Source organism: Caenorhabditis briggsae (assembly GCF_000004555.2).
Source record: "Caenorhabditis briggsae complete genome, chrX, whole genome shotgun sequence".
Lineage (NCBI taxonomy): Eukaryota > Metazoa > Nematoda > Chromadorea > Rhabditida > Rhabditidae > Caenorhabditis > Caenorhabditis briggsae.
In genome coordinates, this window is record NC_013491.2 from 9,996,083 (window position 1) to 10,008,950 (window position 12,868).

General features: G+C 37.3%; 1 protein-coding gene across 1 annotated transcript; it reads left to right on the forward strand.

Annotated features, from left to right (window-relative positions):
- Positions 1 to 2,607: 2,607 nt before the first annotated feature.
- CBG14516 lies at positions 2,608 to 11,471 on the forward strand (the record flags this gene model as incomplete). The annotated part of the gene is made up of 12 exons (XM_002644528.1): positions 2,608 to 2,654; positions 4,300 to 4,648; positions 7,641 to 7,859; positions 7,909 to 8,010; positions 8,641 to 8,709; positions 9,106 to 9,324; positions 9,373 to 9,474; positions 10,223 to 10,291; positions 10,342 to 10,605; positions 10,653 to 10,799; positions 10,989 to 11,153; positions 11,268 to 11,471. The coding sequence occupies 12 exons, from the start codon at positions 2,608 to 2,610 to the stop codon at positions 11,469 to 11,471; spliced, it is 1,956 nt and encodes a 651-aa protein (XP_002644574.1).
- Between the last annotated feature and the right edge of the window lie 1,397 nt (positions 11,472 to 12,868).

Here is a 12,868-nt window from a genome sequence, read left to right on the forward strand (position 1 = left end):
ACCTTCGGAAAGAAACGTCATGGTTAATTATTTCAGGTATGAAATAGATCAAATTAGAGTGCGAAAAACGTGTTAATCGGCAATGAAACTGACATCTTGATTCTTGTTCGACGACTTTAGTCAAGTCTCTTAGATGCTGAACTAAACATCGGTTTTTGATCGGGAATAACATCATGAACTGGTTTAGTCTAAAAAGTGAGCCAAGGGGAAAGAAAGCACATGTAATTCAAAACCTGGAGCAATTTTTGATGTGTGGGGGGGGGGGGTGTCTTGTATAGTTAAATCTAAAAATCTCAGTTTGCATTTCCCCCAAGTGTACAACAAATGCCTTCATGCCATCTTAATTTCATCAACTCTTTGTGGGGCAGCCAGCCGAATAGCAAATTCTAGACATAAAGAAGACCACTCAAACATATTTGTTCATGCGAATGTATTTCGAGCTCCTTTTTCTCTTTATTTGACTATTGAAAATATGAATCTAGAGAAATTAAACATTTCCAAAGGACAATATACATCTAATAGAATTAGCTGCAAGGAAAACGGAAACCAATGCAATTAAATGAAAATGCGATCTCTATTCAGGTACTATCTTCAGGCGAAGATCTTTGATCAAATGATTTGGCAAAAAGGGCAAACGCAGAAATAGAAAATAAACGGCATAGAAGGCGGGAAAAAAGAGATTGCAATCAAAAATTCTACCAAAAAAACTAGAGAATTGATGATGATAGAGATGTGGTGATGAACTGGTGGACTAATCGTTAAAGGGGAAAACGATTAGCGTACTCACGGTGGCGGCTTGATTCAAACAGACAGTTTTTGTTCTTTTTTTTCCAAAAAAGGAAAACCACCAGGTTTAGGACAGTTCTGTGTTGTGTTCCTCTGAACTCTGATCGAAAATTCGAAAAGTCGTTGAAAAATGTTGAACAATGGGGAAAAGAGATAATTTGCACTCACTAGTCAGAAACGCACGCCCCTTAGCGGTGCAAAGTTCTCCGGCCGCGCAGCTGACAGACCCATACATACATACCAAGAAGAAACTGGAGCATGAGAGCAGAGTCCACTGAGAGAATATTGTAAAGGATATTAATATCCTTTTAGGGTGATTTTACATTACCATAATATTTCCCCACCAGGTCATAGTCCAAGTTCCGCATTCCCATAGGGAGAGCAAAAAGTCCAACACGTCACGGGTGATAAGAAATCCCAGCGGGAAATCCATTAGATGACACATAGGCTGAAACACCACATTCCCCTCTCAGCGCCTCCGTTCTGTACACACACTCTAAGATTATTGTTTCAGATCAAACCACCAGCTCCTGGAATGAGGCAACATCATCGGCCAGCAGCTCCGCCCCACGCCCACAGGATCGATCCATATAAATATCCCCCCTTTCGTCTATTCGAGGCCTTTTATCTTGTTTTAGATGTCTTATTATTGTTCCTGGTCTCAGACCAGTTAAATAAACCATTTGTTAAATCTACCCAAAGCGTTGAACCTTCACTATATGAAAGGAAAACATAAAGGCGGAACTTGATGAAGGGATCATTCAGACTTATGCATGATCTCAAATCTAATTATTTGGTGTGAGCTAGTCTTGGAAGCATTTTGTTAGAAGAAATTTGCTTAGAAGTGCACTTCAATATCAAACAATTGATTTTCGACTCACCTTTCAGACCACATACAATATATTCATATTTAGAACGTGAACAAGCTGCTCAAAAGTGCTCTCGCCAAAGGGGATCACGCCTGAAAAAAAAGAAGATATTCGTCTATCTCTATTTTTGTTTTTAATGGGAAATCCCGTCTGAACATTCTCCGAATCTTTTTTTCCTTTTTTAAATAAGTGTTCTGATTTAGAAGGCACTTATCTTTCGGTATACGTAGTCAATGTGTGTTTGTATACAGAAATCACGTGCTCCAGAGACAAAAAGACAATGGTTTTTCAAAGAAGCATTGCTCTTTTTTCCGAAACAAAAGAATATCCTAATTGTTCAGCGACAACAGCTTTTTCCACTTCTTTTTCGTCGGAGCAAAAAAACAGTGCAGAAGATTGCCAGGATGTGCGAAGGGTGCAAAGAACAGCCAAGACCAAACCATGTCATGTGCTCGCACCTTGGTAACACTGCTGATACTGAAACTACAAAAGAAAATTATCGGAACGAAAATTTACCAAATTGTTTACCTGGAAGGCCGCTATATTTTGAAAACGCGAACAGAACATTTTTGAAAATGGGCCTATCAACCAAATGGCCTCAGAAATTATATAATTCCTCATAAGTATTAAAAAACAGCGAGTAAAACATATTCAAAATTTGGATGGGGTCTGAAATCAATAAGGACAGCAAGCAGATCAAGTGGTGTTACTATGGTAGCTGGAAATATGTTGCTCATCAAATGCAGCGACATTGAGTTATATGTAGTTGGACGAGAGAGGGAAGAAAAGGGAAAAGTGAAAATATTCACTTTTGAGCTTATGATTTGTGTCAAGACACAATTTTGGGAAATTCATGTGTTGTTATGAGGTTTGGGCAGAATTGTTCTTGTGATATCTAGCTGTGCGCGGATTCAAATTCAGTTTTTGTTTCATTTCATTTGTTCAGTATCAGATGTCGAATTGTTGTGATGATCGTAGTGAACATCCAAGGATCTCAAGGTTTACTGTCTCTATCAAGAATAATACATTTAAAACCTGTTCAATTTGGCAAAATCAAGAAAGTTGTTCGAAGATATTCACGTATATGAGCAGCCTATGACGTCATATAGACGATAAAAAATTTGTTATCTTTGAGTCGCTTTCAGGAAATCGAGAATTTTTGAAAAAAAATTCAAGAACCCCTAAACGTTTTTTTTTAAGATAAAGGGAGACTTTCTTAATATTCGTCATGATCTGAGCGTGTTCGAGATCTGAAGGTAGAGCTCTTTGAGTTTTCATTGATGAAAACGTGTAGTTTTTTGTGGGCGTACCTGTAGAGCAAGAGCATATCTTTCTTTCCCCCCAACTATCAACTATCACGAGCATTTCCGAAATTATGGGGTGAAAGAGTGTGCTTCTAATAAAGGAAATACGGTACTTTCAGTACAAATTTACGAATTAATTCATTTAATTATTTATTCATTAGATTAAGATTTCAAGAATCGAAGTTTAAAAAAACACGACAAACATATTCCAATTCAAGAGTAGGTTCTGATAGGGTAAATTAAAGGATAAGAATACATACATTACAAGGAAAAAAATACATACATTACAAGAACATAAAGATCAAAAATTGATTATGAAAAAAACGGAGTGATAGCATATAATAGAGGAAATGAATTTAAAATATTAGGTTGGTAAGAAAGTTTCTTCCTTTTTTGGCATATTTTTTGATCCGAATTTCCTTAAAGCGGAGGGGGCAAGATCAATGAAAGTAACGTCCATGAGCATCGACGATGGCTGCGATTGAAAAAGTGGGTCAACTCATTTTTTGTGTCATCTTTTCAATTGAAGTCTTTTCTATCAAGATGACGTTAAAGAGCTTCAAATGACCAGTTTTCTAATAGGGCAAGGTCTGGTAAATACGACTGGTGCAAAAGAATGGTTCAGCCAAACGAGATTCATTTTTAGCTGGTCCCTCTATTTACAGGTGGTCTCGGATTGTCGCGCAGGAAGCGGACTTTCGTTTTTTCTCCTCGTTTTGATCCGACTGTCAAATTCAATTCCTTGAATTAAAAACTATACAATGCGGCAATTATAGTGATATCTTCATCTAAAAGTTCCCAGACTCCATTCCATTGAAAAACCATCAAACACCTAGTATCCCCATTTTCAAGTAAAATTTAGGTTTCGGGACGTCCAGAGCTAGCTCTTCTTTGTCAATCGACTGACCCTTCCGCAGACTGATAGAGTAACTTACCCACTTATCATCTACGGTAATTAGATTTTTTTTTCTTTAACGCAATCGTAGATAATAGAACTTTTGAATCTTTTACTCTGAGACGATTTGAGCACTTGCCTCATTTTTTGGAAATAAACGAAAGTGATAATATATTCTGATAATCCATCTCAAAGAAAATTTCTATCAGGACCAAACTAGGAAACTTGGACAGTTTCATTTTTTGTTGTTCTGAGAATATTAAACAGTTGTAGAGAAACAGAAGTTATTATGAAACAAGAGAAGAAGTAACAAAGAAAAACGACTGATGTTCCAAATAAAAAATCGATGAGGAAAGGAGACGTTTTACGGCATGCCAGATGACGTTCAAACTCTTCATTGGTAAACTCAAGAAACCCTAGTTTTGAATCTATTAAGTTTTTTCAGTGATTCTTCTCTGGACAACCGAATCCGTACGATTTCCGCTTTAAAGAAGGGAGCGTTGAAGATTCTTGTGACTACTGATGAACTGTTTCATTGTATCGGCGTCGTTGATTTGGAACGCGTCGTCAACTTTGATCTTCCTGATGGATCGCCCGACACTGGAGCGGAAACATTCATCCGTCGCTCTAGACTTACGGGGCGCATGCAAAAAGGAGTCTGCCATTCGTTTGTCAACCCCGGATTCGATGATGATGTTCGGTTGGTGCCGAAGTTGATCGAGCTTGTGAAGTCAGTTGGGAATCCAGATGATCTTCCTAAGATTCCAGACTTCATGTCGGATTTGGCCAAAAAAGTTGAGCGATTTCAGCTAGAATAGAATAATTTATTACGGTGCAGGCTTGCTCGGAAAACTCTATTCGGAAAATCGAATATCCGATTTTTTCCGCTGGAAGTCGGATCTGGTTTTTTGCGCTTTTTCAAATGTTTTTTTTCGAAAAACTTGTTTTATTTTCCTGTAACTGACAAACAAAGGTTAAAAACAGCGAAAATCAACAAAAATTCCTATATTTTCCATAAAACTCTTTTTCGGAAAAAAAATTCGGAAATATTTTTGGGAAATTTTTCCGAAAAAAGTCGGAAAATTCGGAAAATCGGACCATCTGTTCTCTGACCCCGATCAAGCCTGTATTGGTGGAAAATTTTCATTCTTGGAGTTACCAACCTGGTGTTGGTACATAGCTACATCGTTTTGGGACAATGTGGAACACTTTGAGATAAGTGGTGAACGTTTAGTTTACATGACTTTCATGCGTGTTCACTCTGAAGACATCTTATTGAAGTCGTCTTTAGAACTTATTGACAATCTCATCATTAGGCGATGATTTTGTTCAGCCCCATTCGGTTCCTTTGTTACAGAGAATTTCTTGTCTGATAGACTAGTCTGGTGAACGTAGCCTTACTGTTCCTGGCTAGAAAAGGATTGTTTTTTTCGAGGAGCCCCATGTTAGAATCAGACCAGAAATCAATCCATGTTAGAATGAGACCAGAAATTATTCGTATTCAGTGTACTAAAAGTTCAAAATGACATTCTACTTTGAAGCTACCGGCCAAAGTGTTTCGATGAAGCCTTCGTCAGCGGCATTCAAAAATGGACGATTATGACCTAAATCATCATATTTTCTCAAATTTACCTAATAACTATTTACCTAATAACCTCCTTCTAAAAAAATTTACCTAATAACCTCCTTCTTCTATTTCGATATAGAGCATTTTTCGTTCAATAGAATAGTCTGGTAGACTTAACCGCATTGTTCCTGGCTAGGAAATGATTTTTGTTTTTAGCTGAAAAACCCCCATTAAATTCTTAAAGCTCATTGGGGAGTTTTCATTAAATGTTACTAGATATAAATACGTGCCTCCGTTATTTGAACATGAAACTATAGTAACGTCTTCTATTCTTGAAGATCATATTCCCTTGTTAGAATCAGTGCAGAAATCATCCGTATTCAGAGTATTTCATCTCATCGTTGAACGTTGACTTCGTTCAGCCCCTTCGGTTCCTTAGTTACAGATAATTTTTTGTCCAACAAATATTAACAAGGGAACCACAACACCTCGTCAATTTGGATTTTGATGAAAATTCCAGGATATGTTAAGGATAGCCTATCTAGACACCCCTGAAAATTTTAGAATCCGTTCGCCAGTCTCAGCCGAGTTATTTCAGTCCAAAATAGTGCTGAATTCAGTTTATTTGCATGCTTTACCACACATTCCAAACCGAATTGCCTACGAGAGAAGTTCAGGGAGGGCATAACATGTAACCGCCTTTCGAATCTATGGAAAATGTCAGCGGCGTGGTGTTGGGGATGTGGTGTGCGCCAGTGATCACAGGGTTTTGTATCTGCGACCTGATAGGACCTGATAGAACCTGATAGGATCCCTCTGCTATATTTTTTTTAGTTTTCATCGATTCAAGAGAGTTGATACAAAATTTAGTAAAAAAATTTTCAAGAAAAATTGTTTTGTCTTTATTCACTGGAAAGTAGCAGTTTTGAAGCGTTGTTTTGGTGCCCATACGAACAGAGATTGAATAATTCAAAATATGCAATCAAGAAATAGATTATGTATTAGTTGCATCATAATATTTTCCAACGATTATAACTGCTTTTCCAGAAGGCAAAAGTTCGATAAAATCTCCCATCCAAGTGGTGGACAAAATGTTCAAATTTTTTTCGAAAATTGTCACATTTTTTTGAGGAAATGGCTGAAATCTAAACTTCCATTGTATTCTGAGTATAACACAACAAGTTTCATTTTATGGAGCCTCCTAGAAGCGGAGAAAAACTTGACTTTGAAAACTGCTGTTTTTGCACTGAAAAGCGATTTTTGGTACTGAAACTGATATAATTCGGCTGAAGCTGGCGAGCGGAATCTAAAATTTTCAGGGGTTTCTAGATATACTTACATATCCTGAAATTTTCATCAGAATCCAAATTGACAAAGGATTGTGGTTCCCTTGTAAGAATAGTCTGATAGACGTAGTCTTCTTGCTCCTGGCTAGGAAAGGATTTTGGTTTTTAGCGGCGGGGCCCCCATAAAACCTCTACTCAAACATAAGCTTTATAAATTAAGCATTACTCCTATAAACTTGCAGCAGTCGGGATGGAATTGGCCGCGGCTCGTCAAACCATGAGAATTAAAGATTTGAAAAGTACAGGATACTGTGTCGAGTTTGATGACACAACTGCTAAGGTTGATTTTAAAGGTGGGGAGACTTGAAAAAAATAATGTTCTCGAAATTCCGTTCAAAGATGCCCCTCGAGGAGTTGAACTTGTGAAGGCGATGATTGAGGGTGCGGCGCCGCTACCGACTGAGCCACGCGGGCAAAGAGAAAGCGGACGCCCGATTGCATACATAAAGGCGAGGACGACAGCTGTACGCAGAGTGACATTAAGCGTTGTACACCGTGACGGTAGAATGCATACTCTAGCTACAAAAAAACTACGAAAAATCTCCTGTCCCCCCACCTTTAAAGAATATTCTAGAAAATCTGGGAATCTGAATATTTACAGTTTTATACATTGGAGCACGGATTGGTGGCGATGGACGTAGTGGAGGAACCTCCAAAACTCGGGAAATTTTATAAATTGTTTGAAAACGTGTGTTATATTTTTCTTATTTATTTTATTCGAAATTCGTCATCTTCCGTAAGAAATTCAGTTCTTTCCCCAATCACTGAACTCCTGACTTCTTCTCGGCTTCCTGAAATGTATTTATTCTTTTAAATATATCTCTCACAAAAACGGAAAAATCAAATAAAATTCAAAAATTTCAAAATTTTAAGACCTACGGGCGTTCGTCATTCGAATCGACTGGAAGCGAGTTTTGGGTGGAGAATGATGTGGTGTTTGTGAAAACCTACGTCATCATTCCCAACGACCTCCAACTGTCAAAAAACATGGCTAAAAGGTTCAGATCCCGGGTATGGTCCCCGTTCTTGAAATACCTTAACGATCCCAAAGAGAATTTTGTTGATTACTTCGCCGGAGGAGTAGTTGGTCTGGTAAGATTCTTTTAGATTTTGATTGTTTTGAAACTGCTACGATTTTTAGTTCAAAGCAAAGTATAACCCCAACGGGACCACTCTTTTCGAAGTTGTCGAGGTCTACAAGGAGAAAGTGCCATCAATGAGCACTGGCTTTGTACGCTGCACTGTGAGTATCACGTTTACAGGGACAAAATTCGCCAATTTTAAAAGCGTAAAACATTTTCAATTTACAGTTTTCGAAATTCCCGAAATCAACCTGAAAGTAGTGCATTGTAGCAAAATTTCAGTGATCCAAAAAAAAATTATAATTAGAAGATGCTGATCGACCTGCACTAAGACCTCATCGCCATAAAAGCTCAAAAAACCACAATTCGCTGTGAATCGTGAATCTTGGCATAGCTTTTTGAACAGGGCAACATTATGATCGTTGTGTTTTCATAGACATACATTTCTCATTTTCCCCTTTCTCAGCTAATGTTTTATTTCATTAAGTTCTCTCAATTGTTTTTAAACCAGAAAATTATTACCTCCGCCAAGCGGCTTAACCTACCTTTGAAAGCAGAAAAAAACCAAACTGTTCCCAAAAATAGGTTTTTGTAACCTCATGACCTCAGTTTTTTATATTATCAAAATCAAAATAGATGGGCATCAATTCGGATTTTCCGTGAAAATTTGGGAAATTTTGGTCCAGTGGGGACTTCGCTAGGGAATGTTGTGATTGTTAATAGTAAAGATAGGAAAAATAGGTCAAAGCCTAAAAAACTTAACCAGTCTGAACATGATTTTTATTTTTCAGCCATGGACTCTCGAATATGTTGGAAGAAACATGGAAGCAACATGTCTCCATGATAGCAAACACACTCTGGTGAGCTAATTCCCATATATTTCCCTGTTTTAATGTGTTTCGATATTTTAGGCACTGAACCAATATGCCATTGTTTCCGATATGGCCTGCCAAATTGGCAATTGCTTCGTGGCAAAGCACCGGAACATTGGTGGCAATGAGGAAGACAAGAAGCAGGGAATCAACACCTATTGTTCCTATATTTTTAATAGAGAACTGGGCGTCAAGACGTGAGTTTTATATGTCGGAGTCTGATTATTGGATTCCAAATATTTTATCTTCCGCAAGAAGAAACAGAAATACTAATGCTGTTCTTGAAATTAGGGTTGTTGAAATTCATTCATTTTCTGGATTCGTCTCTATTTCTCACGGAAAAGGAAAACAATAAATCACATTAGTAATTTTCAAATCTTCCAGGTATACGAGTATTCGTCATTCAAAACTGATCGATGCCAGATTTGGGTGGAAAATGGTGTGGTGTACGTGAAAACCTACGCCACCACTCCCAACGTTCTCCAACTGCCAAAGGATATGGCCAAAAGATTCAGGTACCGGGTATGGTCCCCGTTTCTGAAGTACCTCAACGACCCTGAGGACAAGTTCATTGATTACTTTTCCGGAGGATTAGTTGGACTAGTAAGATTGTTTAGATTCTGATTATTGTGAAACTGTTACGTTTTTTAGATCAAGGCAAAGTATAGCCCCAACGGAACCACTCTCTTCGAAGTGGTCGACGTATACAAGAAGGAAGTGCCGGTGATGGGAACGGGCTTCGTCCGTTGTACTGTGAGTATCTTCGAAAAGTTGAAACACCGAAATTCAAAAACTTTGATTTTTGATTTTTATTTTCGAAAATTTGAAAATTTCAAATGTTTTGTATTACCGTAAAACTCTATTAGATAGCCATGGCACTCTATTGTTCGGGGTGGTCTGGGGTGGCATTGTATTAGGGGGTGACATTCATTTAGAGGCTGTCACTCTATTTTTCGGAGTCAATTTCTACTGAAACTCATCACAAAAGTACTCAATTTTCAACTTTTTCATGAAATGACTTTCGAGGTTTTCTTGATTTTTCCACTTCCTTTTTAGAGATTTTCGGAGTCTGATATTATCCTGAAACCTTTTTGACAAATACAGTATCTCTCTTGAGCTTGAAAAAGGCTAGAAACCTATTAAATGATTTTGTGTTTCTCTTCAACTTTCACCACAGTGACATCAAATCCGCAGTGGCATTCTATTAGGGGCTGGCACTCTATTGTTCGGAGGTGCTCTGGGGTGGCACTATATCAGAGGCTGGCATTCAATTAGGGGTGTTTATCTAATGTAGTTTTTACGGTATTTAAAATATTTCAAAACTGTCATAAAAGGAGTGTGTCCTACCAAAATTATTTTACATCTTTTCCATTTTGACCTCCTGACAATCTATGAGCTAAAGTTTCACTTGGTGACTAAGTATGTACTCTACTAAAAAAAACGATTGGTCAGAGTAAACCTGAGAAAGGCAATCAATTTAAGCATGATTTTGATTTTTCAGCCATGGACTGTCGAATTTATTGGAAGAAACTTGAGAGCAACATGTCTCCGTGATAGAGAAAACAGTTTGGTGAGTTATTTCCGCATACTTCCATGTTTCAATGTGTTTTGATACTTCAGGCAACAAATCAATTAGCCACCGTTTCGGACCAGGACCGCCAAATAGGAATCTGTTTTGTGGCTGATTACATAAACATCGCGGGTTATGGACAAAATAAGGCACCGGGAGTCCAGAGCCATTGCTCCTACATCTTCAATAGAAATTTGGGCGTCATCCGTTGGATTCACAAAAATCCATCGTTCACGGACCATCCAGTTGGACACGTGAAGAACGGCGAAAAGCCAAAAGAGGAGATCCAGGACGTCTCTCAAAGCAAGTTTCGAGTGAGTTAATTTCATTAATTTATCTCGAATTTAGTCTTATATTTCAGCTTGGTAAATGGGTGGTGTTCAGCGCTATCGAGAAGCAACTGAAAAAAGAAGAAGTGAGAAAACCAGGAATTCACAGAATTACGGCCCGCAAAGTTGAAGAAACGTCGGATCAGAAGAAAACAAGGACTACCGACGGGATTCTGGAGGTATGTTGTTATATATTTGAAGAAATTAATTTAAGAGATTCTGTGAAAAGAATCCTTTCACGAATCCTTTCAAATTTTACACATTTCTGTTCAACTCTGCAATTGCTACACTTCCTTATTATATTTTGAATAATATTTTGAGTTTTAATCAAGTTGTGTTCACTGATTTTTCAAACATTTTTGTTCCAGATCGAGGCAAGTTTCCTCTTTGACCACAAAGAGTTGGAAGATCCTGAAAACCAAAACATGGGATGGGTACAAAGAAAGCCTCTTCTCTCGAAGACTGCTCATTTCTGGGATTTCGATTTGGGAAGAGTCGAAATCTACCCAGATGTCTCCAAAGTGATTCTGGAGGTAAGAATTCTAGGTTGAAATTGTCCACCTTTTGTCCTGAGCGTGACAAGTTGATCATTATCTGTCAAATCGTCTGAAATTTTGTCGAAGATGACTCTAACCAAATTTTTCCAGAATATCGAAACCCATCGCATGAATCTCTCAGAGACTGACCGCACCAAGTTGAAGGAAGAAGCAATTGTTGTTGTGGTGGACGCGAGAGTTCACAGAAATTGGATGGTCAATTTCAAAAACTACCCGGAAGCAGGCGTCTTCACTACTCATCGTGTGAAAAACATTTTCTATTTGGATGGCGGAAGATGTATTTTCAAGCAATGATCTGTTCTGTTTTATGATTCCCTTTGACCTCCCTCCCCACTCATTTTTAATTTTTTTGACCCTATCTTACCGTATTCATATCGCTTTTTGATTTCATTTATTACCCCCACTATCTTCTTTTTTCACATTTCTCAAGCCAAATAAAAACATACAAACATGACAATCAAGTGTTCATTATCTAATAATTCAGACTTCCAGATTGTGAAAAATGAACACGGATATAAAAAGAAAGGATAACTGGAGTGTATGATAAACGAATACATAAGAAGTAATACCGTTATAGCAACAAAAACAGAGTGTGAAGAAATTTTTACAAACAGTTTTCGAACACCATAACATTTCTGGGCATTAAAAACGAAGCGAAATTTTAATTTTTAAAATGTTCACAAGTAACTGACCTCTTTTCACAACAAAGCACGTCAAATAAAAGTTTATTGTCCAGAAATATTTTTAAATGTTTAAACAATGGAAATTGAGATCTCTTATTGAAAATTCTGTAGCCTTAAAATTTTTAAGAATATGAGTTTGCATTTGACTTATTTGTTGAACGGGTTTTCCAAAAATTGCAAGGTATGAAAATATTCTTGGGCTTCCCGTTTTGATCATCATTTGGTCTATAATTCATTCAAGATGTCACATCAGAGCTACCCCAACAAGCAGTTTTTAGACTGCTCAAGAAAATTCGGAAGATTTGCCGTGAAATTGGGATACTTAAATATAAAACAACGATGAAATTTATCAATGTGGGAATATAAATTTGATTAAAATGTAATATTTCCCAATGTCATCACGTTCAAAGCATATTTGAATTTGTGTGAACTACACAAATTTCTGACTGTATGTAAACGCAACTCTAAGATCCTAAAAGTACACATTTTCAGAAATATGTGTTATTATGAAGGTGTGCAGTGTCTCGTCATCAACTTTTTAATGCAAATCTCTCTCCTTTTTTTTCAATGTCCGCAAGTGCAATGGTGTTTGCGGACCTCTGTTTAGGATTTTGTACTAATCTCTTTTTCGATTCCTTCTTTCTTTCATATTCCCATGTTTGCAAATTTATATGTCAAGATGTGGCAAATAAAATCTCTTCTCAAAACGAAAATAATGTTTCTATTTAGCTCCAACGATGTTTATATTCAAATTTAGTCTTTTTTTCAATGTCCGCAACAGACATGAGCGGAATTCCTTATTCCTTATTCCTTCTTCCTTATTCCGGGTGTTTTTTCTATTCCTTATTCCAATTTTTTTTCTTTTTTTTTCCTAAGGAATACCTTCTTCCGGATTTTTTAATTTTTATTTCTTACTCCTTGTTCCTGATTTTCAATTTTAGTTCCTTATTCCTTATTCCTTCTTCCGGATTTTCAAAAATTTTATTCCCTCATGTCTGGTCCGCAAGT